Source organism: Argentina silus, assembly GCF_951799395.1.
Source record: "Argentina silus genome assembly, chromosome: 16".
In the NCBI taxonomy this organism is placed as follows: Eukaryota; Metazoa; Chordata; class Actinopteri; order Argentiniformes; family Argentinidae; genus Argentina; species Argentina silus.
In genome coordinates, this window is record NC_139670.1 from 17,592,490 (window position 1) to 17,612,041 (window position 19,552).

At 40.8% G+C, this 19,552-nt stretch overlaps 1 protein-coding gene across 1 annotated transcript in view; it reads left to right on the forward strand.

Annotated features, from left to right (window-relative positions):
* Nucleotides 1–808: 808 nt before the first annotated feature.
* ngfrb (nerve growth factor receptor b) overlaps nt 809–19,552 on the forward strand; it is a 32,242-nt gene continuing 13,498 nt past the window's right edge. The window contains exons 1-3 of the mRNA XM_083688124.1: nt 809–1,030; nt 10,962–11,103; nt 17,729–18,091. Coding sequence (XP_083544250.1) covers nt 995–1,030; nt 10,962–11,103; nt 17,729–18,091 — 541 coding nt within the window. The 5' untranslated portion in view covers nt 809–994. The remainder of the gene's footprint in view (nt 1,031–10,961; nt 11,104–17,728; nt 18,092–19,552) is intronic.

Below are 19,552 nucleotides of genomic sequence, written 5' to 3' on the forward strand. Positions count from 1 at the left end.
CACACTCAAAGCAAGTGGTAGACACCCAGACGTCCCGAACATTTTAGAAAAGCAAATTCAGGCGGAAGGGCAGGTCTTGGCAGGTGCACGCACTGTCACAGATTGCCAATGCATCATAAGTAGTGGTTATTTAGTGACATTTTCAAGGGGAAAAGCTACATATTGCAACTTTAACATTGTAGCGTAAAAACAACATTGATTCAATAGTATATAGAATAGTAAGAGAGCAATGATGAAAGCCAAGGCCTATGTGGCTTATGTAAAAATTGGTAACGGCAAATGGCATAAAAGTATAATAGTTCAGACATAAATCTAACTGAACTGCACTACCGGGATTGACCTAAAGTGTATTCATTAGTAATTAGGCAGTAGGCCTTCTAATTGTATTTGCCATATAATTCCTTCATTGAGTGGTAATCTAATCAGATGATACAGTAGGCCTATAATATTTTATCAAATAAAGGTCCAAATGGATAAGTGCATGTGCCAGGAGATGCTGGGAGAGGGAGGGAGAGGGGGACCAGAAGGTTTGTTGTGGATGGTGATGGGAAAGGGAGAAATAGAAACATGAATGTTGAAGTGGTGGGCGGGGGAGTCGTGAGAGAAGCTCAGCTGTCATATGAGACGCGGACTGAAGCGAGAATTGACTTCCTATCAGTTGTGCGTATTTGCTCCGCGCTTTATAAGCTCCTATCGCAAGTGCGCGCTGGACTTCTCACGTATGTATCTGTCTGATACTTTGCAGAGTGTTTGATGAAGAGCATCCTGGCGCCTGGATTCATGGACTGAATCATTTCTTTAAGAGACTTCTTTGAAACACAAGACAATTGGAGAAAGAGACCCACGTACGACAACCTGAAAGGATCCAATGAAGCGACGCTCATTGTGCACACTTTCCTATTGAAATAAATGAGTTTCTCATTGTATAGAGCTTTTCTTAATAGTCCATTGACGTATTGGAAATTACATACAAATCGAAGAAGCGGGATATAGAATGGGTTCTCTGTTCTTAACAGCATTATTAGGGGCGGTGAGTGTGAGCACATTTATTTCTCTCGCGTCTTGCATGCTCCCTTTTTCTGAATGTTAGATGAGTTTTATTGTGAACTCGGTACGACCTCGTTACACATTCATGACACTGTTTTACGTGTGGCAACTGTGTTTTGCGCTTGCATTGTACGCGGGTCTTGATTCTCTCCTATTACGGAGCAATTTTAGATAGCTTGGTAGAGGTGTTGAAGTTTATTTTGAATCTCATTCAATATACGGACGCACACAACTCCTGATGAACCTCTGCCATTCTATCACACCCACTAACCTACTTATAATTGCCCCATGAGCTTACAACTGTCTTACACCACCATAATCCAAAATAAGGTTGTTTTACTCCATTGTTTGTATACAATGTATAGCTCAAAAGTATGTTTAAAACTATCAGGTTGATCTCACGCACTGTCAGATCCTTGCATCCATAGCTCTATCTATCATTTGGTAGTGGGTACCTTTCTCCGGTCCCATTCCTCAACTTCCTAACCGTTTGGCTACAAGATGTAATCAGAATAACTGTAGCCTTCCAACTATGTCACTTCAGTTCCAGTTTCACTGTCCATACTTACGCGGCAGGTAGTTACATTTATGCACTGTTACTATAGCTGCGAGCCTCTGGAGTCTGTGGTTACACCCTTCTCAATTACAGTGCAGACGGCTGACAATAACAATGGAGCATGTTAGAGGTCAACAGTGGGCTATACACTCTATACGTCTTTATCTTTATCCAAACTACACTAGTCTGCACCTGAGGCTACATAATTTTATTATGTGACACTGGTGCACCATGACTGGAAATGCGTTTTAAGATGCATTATGGCCATTTTATTCAAATTTCCCATATAAGCCACTTACTGTATTAATAGTGTATTGTATTTGACAAAACCTTTGATCTTGGAACAGGCTGCGTCACATATATACGACAGGCAGCTGCTCAGAGTTATGTGTATGCATACACTGGTGCATCAGCGCATGCAATATAGGTTAAACCTCTCCACTAAAATAAATTCCAGCTCTGCGTGAATGCTTGTAAGTGTGTGTAGGCAAATAATCCAACTAGATTATTTTAAAATATGCCGACTGAATTTTGTTCTGATCAAAGTACGTATTGAACCCTCCATGCCATGGAATTCCAAAAAGTGGTTGTAAAGCAATGATTGCAGTTCATCATGACTTAAAATGTACATTGATTCTATTTTGTGATATAGTGGCCCCACAAATTGGCTATTGACAGTTTTGTCATACTTCCTGATCTATTAGGCTATAGATTGACTATCCATATCGACATCACACACCAATTGCATATTCATGCTGTGGAACCTTTTGCTTTTCCAATATATGTGCTGGTCCACAGAAGGTCCCCTTATGCCCACATGGGTACAATCACTGGCCCCAAGCACGTTGGGGAAACCAGCAATTCTGTGGAACCCAGCTTTTATGCTCCATTTTTCAGTGGGTGTGCTGGGGAATTGGATTAAGTGCCAGCACAGAATTTGTCAAAGCACCTTGACCCCGATGACTGGGATGTACCCATGACATCCTGTGACACCCACTAAAACAACCCTGTGGCCAAGACTGAAAGTGCACTTATAATCTTAAGGACCGGGATCCTATGCGGCCTTGCAGGTCATCTGATAGGATTTACGCCTAGTAGTGTATTGTCGCCCTGTCCCAACGTAACTGTTATATACAATGTGAATTATATTCAATGTGAATTGGTCATGGCCATTATGCTCAAATTAGGCCAGAACACCCTCTCAGACGCCTCTCCCAATCCTTAAAGAAAACCATGACATGTAAAGCAAGGCACATTGGGGCTATACACCGTATAGTATACATTCACAGAATGTTGTTCACCAATTAAATAGATAGAATTACAAAAAATAGCGGACTCCACATTTTTGTTGGAGTAGAGGCTGAAACGGTGCATAAATATGGGGTGAGGACTCGCTTATCTTGGAAATCTATTGGACACACCCATATTTTAGTCAAGCCCCTCCTCAAACGTGTATTTCTGATATTAGATTTTTTTTTTGATTAGATTCAACTTTATTGTCATTGTGCCGAGTACAAGTACAGAGACAACGAAATGCAGTTAGCGTCTAACCAGAAGTGCAAAAAAGCAGAAAGTGCAATGAACAGTATATACAGGTAGTGCAGTATATGAGTAGTAAGTAGTGCAGTATAGTATAAGTAGTGCAGTGTAAGCAGTATATGAATAAGCAGTAGCATTATAAGCAGAATAAATAGGTTGCAGTATGAACAGTGTAGCAGCATATGAGCTGTATAGGTAATGCATTCTAGCAGTATATATGTATTAACAGTAACATTAAGGTAGATAACAGAATAAATATAAATATGGAATGCCGTATGAACAGTATAAACAGGTATGTACAGATATGTGCAGTGTATTAACAGTAGTATTAAAGAAAATATAGGGATATGTGCATTATGAACAGTATAGACAGATTATGAACAGTATAGACATATGTACAGAAGAGCAGTGGTATTGAGTAAGAGGCACTTAAGCAATCCAAGTAAGGATATGCAGAGGGGAGATAGAATCTGGCAACGGCTGATTTTGCGCAATATAAGAGTTAAGTGTGCGTAACCGGAGTTAGGATTCCACCCTCAGGGATGATGATTCAGCATTGGTTAGGAACGCTGCATCAGTCACATTATTGCCACCATGTCCTTAACCGCTCCGGAAACATAGGAGTAAACTACACTGACACTTGACAAAGCACCTCCCTTTTGTGTTGCTTTTTGATTAAGGATAAAACAGTACCTTTGAATTAAACCCAGCTTTACTGGAATACTGGCAGTGGAAGCCTAACATGTGTAGACATGATGAGGTCATGAGGTTAAGTGCACCCTTTTCAATTAGAGCTTAGAGGAACTTGAAAGCCATGCCTTGCTAGTGTCACGAACCCCCTTCCTCCTTGGCATGAGCTACTTAATCTAATTATCTACTAGCTAATTATCTGTTAATTCATCGGTATGCACAATGATTTTTTTGTCATTGAAACATGTTGCACCCATACCCGAAGCTAAGAAATCAGGAATATGAAATACACAAAGACAAAGTGGGTGAATCACACACTGGAACTTGGAGCTATTTCAAAGTTGCCTCTGAGGTTGCAGTACGAACAGGTTTGTTTTGTTCCCATGTGAGGTTCTTTAAGTGCGTGTGTTGGGTGTGTACGGTACAAGAGGGGGGCGGTTCAGGGGCAAACTGGAATGATAAGTGTGTATGTTTTGACAGATCTGATTCATGGTTCTGAATGGCGTGTTGCATTAGGTGTGTGTGTGTGTGTGTGTGTGTGTGTGTGTGTGTGTGTGTGTGTGTTTGTGTGTGTGTGTGTGTGTGTGTGTGAGAATGAGTGAGTGTGTGTGAAAGAAAGAGAAATAGAGAAATAGAGATAGAAAGTGAGCAAAGCAGGCCAGGTGAAATCTGGGAGAATTTACATCGTTATGAACTGTGACTGTTAGACAAATATTCATGTCTGTGCAGATTAGCATTGCCACTAGAAGTGTATGGCCAATTTTAATGAGCAACGTGATTACATTTACATTTACATTTTTATGGCATTTAGCAAATGATGAACAACAGGTAGTGTAAAAGTAGTGTAAGAGATATAGTACATTAGCTGTAACATAAACTGATACATTAGAATCTGACTTATTTTGGTACAGTAGGCCCAACCACCGCTTATGAAGTGGATACAAAGTGTGCATGTTCAGTGTAATGTTACCTATATAGTATAAGGAAAACGTGTATTGCAAAAGTAGAAAATTCACAGTCAATGTACAGCATGTAACACTGTCATCTGTGCTAGTGTATACTCTGCTAGTTCAATAGATAGACACATTCTTCTTGAAATGTGTAAAATATGGACTTGAGCTCTGTAGGCTACAGGGGCTTGCTGAGACTTGGAGGTGGATGGGTCAAGGGAAGGCGGGGTGGGGGTGTTGCTGTGTGTGTGTATGTGTGTGTGTTGTGGAGAGGCGGGGGGAGGGGGGGGGGTTTGGGGAGTATTGCTAAAGTGAATTTGGTATGTTAATTAGGGTGACACACACACATAAACACCACAAGCTGACTCAGGAAATGTGCTCACCTGTCAGCATTTGTTCTCCTGTCAGCAACATTCCACACACCTGGGTTCTTTAGATGTCTGTAGCCATAACCCTCTGCACCACACCTTCTTCAGCACCCTGACTACATCTCCTTGCATCACAGTGTCAGTTTGATGACATGGTCTCAATTCTATCTTGATAATAAGACTTGACCAAGACTTGACCAAGACACATTTTTTCTAACAACTTCCTGTGATCAAAGTGTACATTTTCTATCCACCCTAACCCAATGGCAAAAAGCCTTTTGACCTGTAGATTTCAAACCACACTTACGCACCAAAACAACATAATTTGATTCAGGATACTCTGAGGAACATTGCCAGCAGGTTGTCATTGTCATCTGCTATGTTCACCCTGTACAGCTGTGAATAAAGCCTATGAGCTCACACATCACAAAAATAACACCATTGACATTCAAACACAGGACAAGAGGTGAAGTCAAAACAAAATGATGCATTTACTGTAAGTGTATGGCCCAGTTGGTAGAGCCTTATGCTGGTAGGTTGTGGGTTAATTTCCCGTTTGGACCATATACTGTATACAGACAAATGATGCATTCACTATAATGCACTTAAGTCACTTTGGATAAAAGCACATGCTAAATGGCATAGATCATTATAAGTGCAAAAGTCTTTGTGTGGTTAAACTAAACTAAATTTGTCAATAACTTCAAATCAAATAAAACAGAAATGATATCGCACATTTCGTACACAGACACAATGTAATGGCCTTCACAGACATTTTTTTTAATTTCAAGTGAATCCCCTCTATGTCAAATGGAGCCTCAACTAGGAGAGGTATACAGTATGCACTGTTCTACAGATAATGAATTGCATTTAAAAGGCGCACAAGTCAGGTTTTAGGCCTGGACATAACACCATCTCTGCTGCTTCCCGAGTCACACTGCTCCCTAATTTCACACGGCCCGTGCAAGTGTCAAGGTGAATCTTTCCCATTATAATCAGTTTGTGTGTCCTAATCAGCCGCGTCTCTGTCTCTATTTCAGAGGCATGCACCGTGTAGTTCCATCCACTGCTGTGTTGTCTTGCTGTGCCATCTGACGGATCATATCAAGACAGCCTTTGTAGCTCGCAGCACGTTGACACACGTGACGGAGTATATTGGGATGCAGGGTCGAAGTCACAAAGCTGTTATTGTTGGTGTTGCCTATTATAATTATTCCCCTGCATCCACAGTTTTTGCAATGTAATGCTAATAACTTTTACATGGTAAAACAAAGGAGCTTGCAAATTGGCACAATGGTAAAGGGCCGTAGGCCACACCCTGTCATGCATTTCATGCTATCTGGCCACAAGGTGGCGCAATACCGTGCAATTGAAAATTTACATTTTGAAAGGTCACAACCCTCACCCTGTATGAACGACAATTCTGAAATTTGTTACATAAGTCTGGCTCATGACAAGGAACACATTTACTTCAAGGACCCATAACTTCCGCTATTTTGAATTTTAAAACACTCAAATGACATCTCCCCTGCCAGCGCTGATCAAAGCAAAATCCTTCAGCCTGCTGCTCTGGCTGCTCTGAACCAATGAACTTTAATGAGGGTGTGTCCTATAATTGACAGCAGCATTTCTCTAACTATTCAAAATGACAGGAAATGCTAACGGAACTGTCACTCGAAAAAAACATTGTGATCATTTTCTGTTGCTGCTGTGTAAAATAGGCGGTGTGATATTGTGCTTAGACACAGGGCATGGCTGCTCGCAGCTATACTTAGAAATGACATTGTGATCTCTCTGGATAAGAAACAGCATTGTGCAGCCCTCTATATTGACCCCTCTAAGGCTTTTGATATGGTTGATCATGCATCCTACTACCTAGTAGGTTATCAGCCTAGATCAGTTGGCCTGTAATTGGTTTAAAAATTAGCTGCAGGATAGGACTTAACGTATTTCAGTACATCAGTCTAGTTTTCTCAATGTTAATAAAGGTGTACCGCAAGATTCGATTCTACGTCCACTGCTGTTTACCATTTACATAAATTATGTTGGTTTGTCATTAAACAATTGAATACTGCATCTTTATGCTGATGATACTGTTGTCTACTCCCATGCCCCCTCAGCTCATCAGATTATTATTGACCTTCAGCATGGTTTTGATTCTATTAAATAATCGCTTATTGATCTTAAAGGAATGGTTCAGCCTATTTTCATGTTTAGGTGAAATATCATCTTACCCTGAGTTGTCCTCAGTGGTGAAAGCTTCTCGAGTTCTCCATTCTCCACTTTGCTACTACAGCACAGGCTAACAGTCCTTTACAATAGACAGGATTTCAATGGTAACTAGTTTAGCACCATTGAAATGACATGCCTACATCTACTCAGAGAAGGAAGTTCAAAGTTTTAACATTTTTTAAATCATTTTTTTAAGGTTTTTATATGGATTCTATTGAAAATAAAACAATTACAGTTTATATAATCGGTTTGCTCAGAACTGGAACTATTTCTTCTTCGTAGACTCACACACAGCCTCCTTGTTTTGGTTTCAGTTTCACCTGTGAAGCTCTTCCATAGTTGGATGGGCACTCGAACGTGGAGTGATTACTAGCTGTGAACTAGAACAGATCAAACTTCTTTTTTTTTGCCTAAGTATCCATTTGTTTAGGAAGTGTTACATCAATATAAACATTTTAACATTGTATTTTCCCGCTGGGACCATATATGCTAAAAATTGTATGCACTCACTGCAATGTAAGTCGCTTTCGATACAAGCGTCAGCTAAATGGCATATACATTATTTATGTAAATAGGCAACATTTTATTATTATTATTTTCAACTGTGAGATGTTCTGATGCTGACAGTGACTTCCCAATGTTAAGAAAATGTTCATTTTTAACCCAATGCGCGATCATGTAGCAACGTTTGATGATGAGCCTCAAATGACAACCTTAAGTCAACATTAAAAAATAACCGTCACATAACAACGTCTAATAAACCGTTCATTCCAGTCAACATGTGATTAACCAATAACCATCAAAAAACTATGTCAATCCAACATTGCAAAAGCAACAGAGCTCCAGCGTTTGCATTTTGATGTTTAACAAACATTCAAAAACAATACCTCCACAACCATTGTACAATGTCAGTTTGATAAATTGTTTACTGTTGCACAACTGTGACACAATATAAAATGCCCATGGGTAGTTTCCGTGCCCTGTTTGGTTATGGTATGTAAGCCTGTTCACTGAAGGAGATGAGGGAGACATCTCACTATGGGATATGCACCCTTGTGCACCCCATTCGCTGAAACCAATCACACCTGGAACAGGCCATGAGTGCTTTGCATGTCTGACCCCGCCCCAAGCACCTTATAAAGGCTACTGCAATGCACTGGCATTTCATTCTGTGAACTACCTCTTCACAATCCTGTAAAAGAAAGACAATCTGGTGAGATGTCTCCCTCATCTCCTTCAGAGAACCTGGGTTACATACTGTAACCTAAAGGTCTCTTTCAGTCTACTCAGTTTGATATCTCACTATGGGACATTTGTACCACACCCCGATTGCCAAAGCCCATACAGAAAATTGTACCCAGTCCACCCTACTCAGCTCGAGCGCCCAGGACCGTATGCGTCAAAGAAGGTGTGGTGACAAAGTGTGAGGGGGAGCCCAACTGGAACAGAGATGCCCTTGATCAGAGCCCAAGATGTAGCAATTATTCTAGTGGAAGGGGAGTCCCACAGGGGACTACAGGCTTTTAGAAGTGTACCCATTCACTTTACGGTGAGTAGGCACTGTTTGGATAGTATCCTACCCCGTACGAGGTCGGCAAACACACAAACAGTAGATCACACTCCCTGAACACCTCAGATCTGTCCTTGTAAATGCATAATGCGTGCACCGAGCAGAGAGTGTTCAGACACCTATCCTCTGGAGAAGAAACAGTGGGGGATGGAAGGAAAACAGTTCAGCAGTACACCCAAGGCTAGCAACAAAGCAGACATTGTCTGAAAGTTGACGGTCACCAAAGGCTCAATCGAGCGCTCGTAAGCACATCAAGAACCAGGGACAAGTCTGTGACCCATTGACACCACCAGACACTGGGTGTCTTCTCTGGAGATGCTCTGCCAAGCCTGTACTGCAGCCATCTTCAGTTGTTGTTTGTTTAGAGTTATTTTTGCCTAAAATCTTATCAGGAAATGAAATGCATGTTTAACTGGATTTAAATCTGAAGATTGATTTGGCCAGTCAAGACCTTTGCACTTTTTGGCCCTGAAAAACTCCCTAGTTTCACCTGTGAAGCTCTCCCCTAGTTGGACGGGCACTTGACCGCGGAGTGATTATTAGCTGATTAACAGATCAAACTAATTTTTTTCCCTAAGTATCCATTTGGTTAGGAAGTTCATGTTACATCAACATATTCTGCAGATGGTAGTCTCTGATATGCCTCATGCCTACCTCCTGGAGAGTTTTCTTGATCTGTGGGACAGTTGTGTTGGGTTTTTTCTTATTTATGGTGAGCATTCTTTGGTCATCCACTGTAGAACTGTAGACTAAAGACCTGTCTCTTTAGGCTACACCTGGGCTCCAACTATGCTCTTTATTCAGCACTTCAAAAATATCAATTTTGAAAAATGTATCATGTGTTTTTGGCTGTTGGATTAACTGACAGTGCAGTAATCACTATCTTGTGTGTTGGTGGTTAACTCATTTAGTGCCGAGGATGAATAAAGTCTCCCAAATTGTCAACATTCTAGAGCAAGGGTGACTTTATTCACCAAAAATGCATAAATTATGATGCTTCATGTAGCCAATCAAAGTATTGTTGCTAGGTAAGTACCACATAAGTGAGTGTTCTGTAATACTTTGGCAGTTAGTGAGTTAACCTCTTAAACTAATGTTCTCATGGCATTTTACTATAAACATTTATTTTGGATCAGGCTATGTTATCAGTAACACTTATCGGTTTTCAGTTTTGTGTTAAACATTTTGAAAGTTGAACACACACATCTGTTATTAGCATCAAAGCAATCAGAAAATACTGTAGTACATGTTAGCCACCAGAACAGGAAAAAAACCACTCTGATATTTATAGAGAGAATATGTTGGATGTCCTGCCTCTGCGTTCATATTTGTTTGATGTTTATGTGTCTATGTGTCTGTGTTTATGGGTGCTTTTACTTAACTGTGTGTGTGTGTGTGTGTGTGCGTGCGTGCGTGCGTGCGTGTGTTCTTCCTCTCTGTGTAGTTGTTAGTAGTCTGGTAAAATGGTAGGAGTGAAGATGCACACCCAAAATCTTTAGGCAAGGTGCAGACTAACAGCAGATAGACAGATGAAAAAAGAGAGAGTTGCACACTCTATTGCTCCCATTGTATTTGTCTAAAATGACAAATCCTGATGAAGGCACTGGGTACCGAAACATTGATTCGTTAAAATGATGCAATGGGAGGAGTAGGGTGTGCAACTCTCTTTTTTCATCTGTAGTCTGATAAAACCCATCTCTTCCATTTGAGATAACTTCTGCTGTGAAGTATTCCCCTCTCTTCTCCACATCTGTTCCATCTAAAGTGACCTTTTTAGCTTACCAAATCAAAATCAGAAAATATCGAAAGTATTTTTTAACCATGTTTCCAGTCGTTTGAAGAGGTAATAGTGACTGAAACGTCACAGACTTTTTATATTTTCTCTTCAAATCTCAAAATGCAAAGGGATCTGACCAGGATTTGGGTAGCTAGCTTGCGGATCAAAGACTGGAGACAAGGATAAGTTCTTACCACCATACTAATGTTTGTTTCTCTTGGTTGATTGGCAGGTTGGAGTCATGGCCAATAAGGAGCCCTGCAGCTCAGGCCAGTTCACCACTAATGGAGAGTGCTGCAAACAGTGCCAGCCTGGAGAGGGAGTCATCAAGCCATGTGGAGCTACACAGACTCTCTGTGCCCCATGCCTCGACAGTGAGCACACACACACACACACACACACACACACACACACACACACACACACACACACACACACACACACACACACACACACACACACACAGTACTTATGTGTCAGTGGTAGTGATTTATTGATTAAACTCCTTAGCCATGAATGTCGACTGGACATTCACAACATGGTGATGTGGTCACATAAGAGTTACGACCTTCTCATACAAAATGGCCCATTGTACTTATTGTCCAATGTCCATGCACAGGATTTGATATACATAAGATGTGCAGTAAGTTTGAATCAGAATAGAAAAGCTATTTCTGTGGCCTGGGGTGGTCCAGTGGTCTAGCACCATGGTCTACAGTGCACACATATGCCAGCATGGCTTCAAATCCGGCCCATGCCCTGCTGACAAACCTTATCCTCCATATTTCTCTACTATCTCAACTATAACTGCCACACTCCAAAAAATAATCCCAAAAAATCTAGTTTGCCAGTTTTCCCAACTTCTCAGTTATCATGCCGATCTTAGCCTAATGTTGATCTTGGTCTAATTTGACTTGAAATGAACACTTCTCTAGTGAACACATACTTTCACCATACATGAGTGCCAGAACAAGTGCCCTCCAAGTGCCCTTCTCCATGTAGGGAGAGGGATCTTCCCAGATTGGGAAAGGGGTTATGGGAATGATGAGAGGATATGAGAGTGGGATACATTCCAAGTCTTGTAGTCTTAGAGGCAAGGACACGAGTAGAGGAAGCTAATAGCCATTAAGAATAATGGACATCAGCCATACCCTTTACTGTAATAATGATTAAGATTTATGTAGTGTCCAATCAGGGGAGGTCTATGTGGTCTGAATTGCCAAGGTTGAGAAGTTATAAAACAATAAAGTGCCCTAAATACAGTAGAATTAGTCCATATTTACTGTAGCTTCCTCTGAATTACTACATGTCAAACTTGTGTTAAAGGAGCAGGGCGTAAGTTTCTTTGAAATCCGCCACCTCTGGCCACTGCAGTGAAATTCAGTTGGAAGTTCCAAACAACAACATCCTCCCTAATAATAATATAACACCCCAGAAATGGACTTGCAGTGTCAGACATTAGCTGTTGTGTTTCTGTATGCGCGCACAACTTGAAGAGGCAGTCACCAGAGCCAGAAAGGTGAAATATGTGAGTCCACTGTCCTAGAACCCCTGGCAACCATCCACAATCCATTTTAGAAAGCGATTTTTCCGGACCAAAACAGCATTCAGATTAAACACAGTCATTACAATTAGGAATTAGGAAAATAATACATTAGGAAGCTTTTAGAAAGCTTGAATTTTACATACTGGACCTTTAAGATGTCCTAGTTGAATTTGGGCTGTGCAGGCCTCGTTAGTTCCTGTCCTCTCTGTGTGAATCTCATAGCTGTAGGCCCACTACCCTTCCCAGTAAATACTACTGTGCCTTCAAGGGTTACTTTGTGCATTGATGTAAAGTGAACCATGATTCAGCAAGACGTCCGGAGATAGTACAGATAGCAGACATACAGACAGGGCCGTAAGAGATGTTCAGTTTATATCAACTTTATAGTTAGGAAAAGGAGACAATGATTTGTCTGCAGTTTCAGGAAAATTGACTACTCCTGTTACAGCTTAATGCGTCTCATGAGCTTTTTTACAGTACATTCGGAAAGTATTCAGACCCCTTCACTTTTTCCACATTTTGTTATGTTACAGCCTTATTCTAAAATGGATTAAATTAATTTTCCCCTCATCAGTCTACACACAATACCCCATTATGACAAAGCTAAAACAGGTTTTTAGAAATGTTTGCAATTTATTAAAAATAAAAAACTGAAATATCACATTTACATAAGTATTCAGACCCTTTACTCAGTACTTTGTTGAAGCACCTTTGGCAGTCATTACAGCCTCAAGTGATCTTGGGTATGACGCTAAAAGCTTGGCACATCTGTATTTGGGGAGTTTCTCCCATTCTTCTCTGCAGATCCTCTCCAGCTCTGTCAGGTTGGATGGGGAGCGTCGGTGCACAGCTATTTTCAGGTCTCTCCAGAGATGTTCGGTCAGGTTCAAGTCCGGGCTCTGGCTGGGCCTCTGAAGGACATTCAGAGACTTGTCCCGAAGCCACTCATGCATTGTCTTGGCTGTGTGCTTAGGTTCGTTATCTTGTTGGAAGGTGAACCTTCGCACCAGTCTGAAGTCCTGAGTGCAGGTTTTCATCAAGGATCTCTCTGTACTTTACTCCGTTCATCTTTCCTTCGATCCTGACTAGTCTCCCAGTCCCTGCCACTGAAAAACATCCCCACAGCATGATGCTGCCACCACCATGCTTCACCGTAGGGATGGTATTGGCCAAGTGATGAGCAGTGGCCTGGTTTCCTCCAGATGTGATGATTGGCATTGAGGCCAAAGAGTTCAGTCTTGGTTTCATCAGACCAGAGAATCCAAGTGGGCTGTCATGTGCTTTTTACTGAGGAGTGGCTTCCATCTGGCCACTCTACCATAAAGGCCTGATTGGTAGAGTGCTGTAGAGATGGTTGTCCTTCTGGAAGGTTCTCCCATCTCCACAGAGGAACTCTGGAGCTCTGTCAGAGTGACCATTGGGTTCTTGGTCACCTCCCTAACGATGGCCCTTCTCCCCCTATTGCTCAGTTTGGCCGGGCGGCCAGCTCTAGGAAGAGTCTTGGTGGGTCCAAACTTCTTCCATTTAAGAATGATGGAGGCTACTGTGTTCTTGGGGACCTTCAATACTGCAGATTTTTTTTTGTCAAGTAGTAGTAGTAGTAGTCAAGTAGTAGTGCTCAGGATGCACCTGAGCTCAAATTCGAGTGTCATAGGGTCTGAATACTTATGTAAATGTGATATTTCAGGTTTTTATTTTTAATAAATTAGCAAACATTTCTAACCTGTTTTCGTTTTGTCATTATGGTGTATTGTGGGTAGATTGATGAGGATTTTTTTTTTATTGAATCCATTTTAGAATAAGGCTGTAACATAACAAAATGTGGAAAAAGTTAAGGGGTTTGAATACTTTCCGAATATACTGTATGTGGTTATGTTAATTATTCAAATAATAATAACAATAATAATAATAATAATAATAATAATAATAATAATAATAATAATAATAATAATAATAATAATAATAATAATAATAAAAAAGTAGACATCCAATTCATCAGGTGCAGGACAGAAGAAAGTATCAAAGAAAAAAGGAATGTCCGCGGATATTCCTTAATTCTTCAAATAATAAAATCAGGAAAGGAGACCACTCTCATTCTACTTTTCATGTCCTTTTCTGGCTCTGCAAACTTGTGACTTCTATGTAATTTTCTAAAAGCAGTTTAGTACGCACCTTAGGGGTTTTCCTATTTTGTGTTTACACAGAAGGTCTATTCAGTAATAGATCAGCATTCTTTCGGGTTTGTTTTCTTCCTGTCTGATTGCATGAAGTGCAAAATCTTGTTTGCTTCAATATGTCAGGCCTGCCTTGCCTGGACATGAAAGCCAGTCATAGTTTCACAAAACCATCACGAGACCCCACACGTTCTGTAGTGATTCATCGAAAAAAAATCATGAAAGGAGAAGAAGAAGAAAAATAATACAATGCTTATCAGATTAACTCACCAACTGACAAAGAATTCTGGAACACTCACCACCTAGAGTGCCAAGTGTTTTATGTGGTATTCACCTAGCAACAATACTTTGATTGGCTACAAAATTAAGTATCATAATTTATGCATTTTTGGTGAATAAAGTCACCCTTGGCACTCTAGAATGTTGACAGTTTTGGGAGACTTTATTCACCCTCGGCACTAAATGAGTTAATGAATGAAGTTTATCAGGTGAAGGCACTATGGTTTCATGTAAAAAAAAAAATCACATCAAGCGTATATTGATGATATATTGATATCAAATCACTATTGTATATGGCCAAATTCTGTGCTACGGTATGCTGTTTCTTTATTGCTTCAAAGAGATGCTACAGGATCTTCGTGAATCTGTATTCTTTAAAACTCCTGTTTTGGGTTCTAAATGGAGGTAATGCATGTAAGTCATTTCTTGGTTGAGGATTTTCTCTCATGAATGAACTGTGGTAGAAACTCCCATTTGAAACTCAGTAATCTTTTAAAAAGCTTTGCATCCTTCCTTTTCACAACACAAAATAAATACCATATATTGATAGTATGGCTGTTTAGTATACTGCATATTAGATCTATCAGTAACTAGTTACAATATTCTACATGCACCTGCCATGTGTGTACATAGACTTATTGCGTGAGACTGACACGCAGGGACCTGTTTTTAGCTTTTGTGTGCATATTTTAGAACCAGTGCCTGATAATTATACAACTATCCTGTTGTGTCACTCTAAAGCAGACTTACAGTCATCACTGTGATGTTCCTCCATCTGTCACTCATTTTAGACTTGCATTTCAGTTCCTTTCTCTCCATTCTTAGCCCCACCTCCAGGGAAAAACTTTCCCCAAAAACTTTGACCCTAAGCCTAACCTCCACCATAATATGACTAGAGAAAGTAACTTGCCCCAGAACAGGTGTGCTTTCTGTCAGCAATTCAGACTAATCCTGTACTTCACTACGCCTCTGGTGACTGACTCAAAGTTGCTAACGTCTGATCATTTACAAATTGAAACATGTATTCATTGCACCATCAACCTGCTATTGTGCAACAGACTGTGGTTTCTTGAGAAAACAGCTAAACACTTAGGCTTCATTTACTTCAGATGCCAACAGAACCTGGCAGACGCAGTAAGAACAAGGCCAACTAAAACATGCAGAGGAGTTATTATGATGGGAGATTAACAGAGTTAACCCAGCTGTGGGAGAGGAGAGGATGAACACATTAAACCCAACTTAAAACACATCATCATCATCATCATCACACACACACACACACACACACACACACACACACACACACACACACACACACACACACAGACCTGTCCTTTTATGGGAGTTGAAAATAAAGGAATGGATTGAATGTTAGCTCCAGGCTAAAGTACTGCTGTCATATTATAATATGCTGAGCCAGGCAAAGACAGTGTAATGTATTGACTTGCATTATTGATGCATGGCATTATGATAATGGCACTGAGAGCACTGACGGGTCGGGGCTGGATTGTTGGGAGGAGAGCTGGGGGGGAGGGGAGTGGACGCATTGCACATTTAAACATACATTATCAACATGTTCACGTACTACAGTGTTTTTGTCAAACACACACATGCACACACACACACACACACACACAAACACACACACACACACACACACACACACACACACACACACACACACACACACACACACACACATACACACACTGTGGTTCTGTTGCATAATTTAGTTTCCCAGTTCTCTATCCAGTCAAGATACAATTCCATGTAACATGCAATATTGAAGGTGTCTTGTGTCATAGATCTCTGGCCTTTCTCGGTACAAGAAATCATTAATATAACAGTTTTCTTCAAGCCCAACAAATTGTGCTAGATAAACTTGCTGGAGTGGAAATAAATTACCCTTTTTGTCCAGTTTTCAATAAATTAGTTCTTTATTCCCCTTTGTGTATTTTTTGTAGATCCTTTCCCCATATTCCCCTTATATTTGTTTTCATCCATGCAGCTGCATATCCACCCACTAGAGTACATTCATTGCTTTCAAGAGCAAAACCCTGGGAATTGAACTAATGGGAAAAGTCAAGTAAACATTCCAAACATGCATCCCTAGCAACAACCAGGATTCATCCCCAGAGGCTATAGGAAATCATTCTCCTGAAGAAAATCATATTTTAGTGCTGCAGTAACAAGCTGAAAAGCAAATAATTTCAGTTAATTGTTTATTCCATCTTTTAGGACATAACGCGGGAGGGTTGCTTTGTGTAGGCTGTCATATGTCATACATATGTCATATAAAACAATAAACGTTTTTATTTGAAGATATGAAGCTTGGCAAAATTTCATTGCTTCAAATTTGATTTGTGTGCAAACACTGATGGCTGTGCAGCTTGGACTGCAGTTCCACTCCTGGAAATGTGTTAGTTACTTTGGCCATTACACAGCTCATGCAAGACTTTACTGCTCTAACCCTTTAGCGCCCAATGTTGCACATAGGCAACAATGTTTTTACGCACCTGGTAAAATGTCTGTATGCTATCAATTCACAAAAGGAAACTACTGTCTTGAACAAGAGATCCTAATAAACACTTTTAGCGACTTCTGGTGGCTGATTGCCAGCGTAAGTTTTCTCAGAAAAATCAAAAGTCTGTAAAAACAGAAATACTGCTCCTCTGAAAGTCTTGTACATGGTCAAAAGGGTTAGGGATATACGCAACATCGGGCATTAAGGACAATAATCACACTTTCATGCTTTGCATAGGCTTCCATATAATATTTTTTACTTTATCACATATATTAACTGCCTATATTTGAATTAAAAAAAGAAATTCTAAATCCTCTTTGCATTAAAAAAGCCAGAGACATGCATATAGGCAGCATTGCATAACTATTGATATTAATGTTGGCATTTAGATTTTCTTTTGCTTGTTGCCAAAGCAGTGCTCCTCCTCCATTTCACCAAGGGTTGTAAGTCTATTGACCTTTCTTCCTCTTCTCCAGGTGAAACGTTCTCTGAGTTCTTTAGCCACACAGCGACATGCCAGTCATGTACCCGTTGCACCGGCCTGCTGCGTATGCAGACGCCCTGCACCGACTCCAACGACGCCATCTGCGTGTGTGACTATGGCTACTACTTAAACAAGGTGACCAGCCAGTGTGAGAGGTGCACCAAGTGCATCATGGGCCACGGCATGCTGTATGGCTGTGAACACAACCGGGACACAGTGTGCGAGGAGTGTTCTGGGGAAACCTACTCAGACCAGGAGAGCTCCAGGGAGCCCTGCCTGCCCTGCAACATCTGCGATGAGGGGGTGGAGGTGATGATACAGGCCTGCAGCTCCAAGAGCGATACCATCTGTGAAGGTAAGAGAGATGATCTAGCAAGGGCTACTTGTAAAGTGTATTTGATATATAGCATATAGAGCTCACATAACCTTAAGTGAGAGACTGAGACAAGCAGACCAACAGCATACCTTAAAGAAGGAAGGCTGAAATGTGTATGTTTTAGTTCAAACAGGGCCCTAGCAATGGGCTACTTGATAAATGTTTAGGTAGACATTGTTCAATTATTCAAGTTTGCAATCAACCATTTGCACGAAAACATCGGAAAAAATCGGACAAGCAGAGTTTATCATGAACTTGGGTGAACCAGTGCCAGTGTGAGGAGGTTACTTCCTGGTGACTCACCTCAGGGTGAAAGAGTCTTACAAAGAGACAACATACCAGCTTCTTTGTTACAATACATACCACCGTACCAGCCATCCCTATCAGCTCTCACTGTGGACATTGTTGGCCTAGGGACGTAAATGCCACTCCATACCCTCAATGTCCACATAGAGACTCATCCCATACAAGACTGCCCTCTCTTTGTCTCCTAGGGGCATATAGAAGGTCATCATTGCCAGTGAATTACTTTTAGATCATTCCACCCTGTGGACATTACAGTCGAAATTGTAAATTCCTCATGATCCACGTCATTACGGATTCCAGTCCCTATGCCTCTCCGATTAAATCGATGCTTTTGTGAGATAATGATAAAGGGAGTCTATTGAACAGCCATAGTCAAGCCTTTCGGGTGGCAGTTGGAGGGGATGTTGTTATCTGGTTGACGCAGACAGATGGAGTCCAGGGCTAAAAAGAGTCTTTTGTGCTCTCCCATGATCCCCTTCGGTGCGTCAGGCCCTGTGACTCGGCCCAAGAGGCAGTGGGGTCATTTGAGGGACCTTCAGTAGATGAGTTAAGCAGACAAGAGACCCTGATCTCAGACACGTCTTCATGTAAAGTTGTCATCGCTCTTAGACAGAGCTAGGTTTGTTCCCCTGGTTTTCACATGGTCTGTCTGTCTGTCTGACTGTAGGGCTCTCCACTGCACATCCTCCAGTTAACTTACCACTTTGATCATTTTAGTCCCTAGGTTCTATCAAAGAGGGAATAGCTTGTGACTTTCTGAGAAAACAACACTTTCTATGAGGCACACACATAGGCACACACATATAACACATTATATCGCATTATAATGTCTTTATAATATGTTATGTCTATCTACAAGACTCTTTTCAACTGACTGAAAATGGCTGATAATATCACAGGATCATTATGAAATGACATCAGACTTTATAATGCAGACATACATTATAACAAGTCTTATAATGAACACATAATAACTGTATGCTCTGAGTAAAGTGTGACCCAATTTTGGAGATTCACCCCTCTTTGAAACTGTCCGATATTTATAACTTTGAGTTAGACATCAACATCTATCAATGAATTCTCCCCTATGAGCCCTTCTGCTTTCCAAACTATAACCACAAACACCCTTAATAT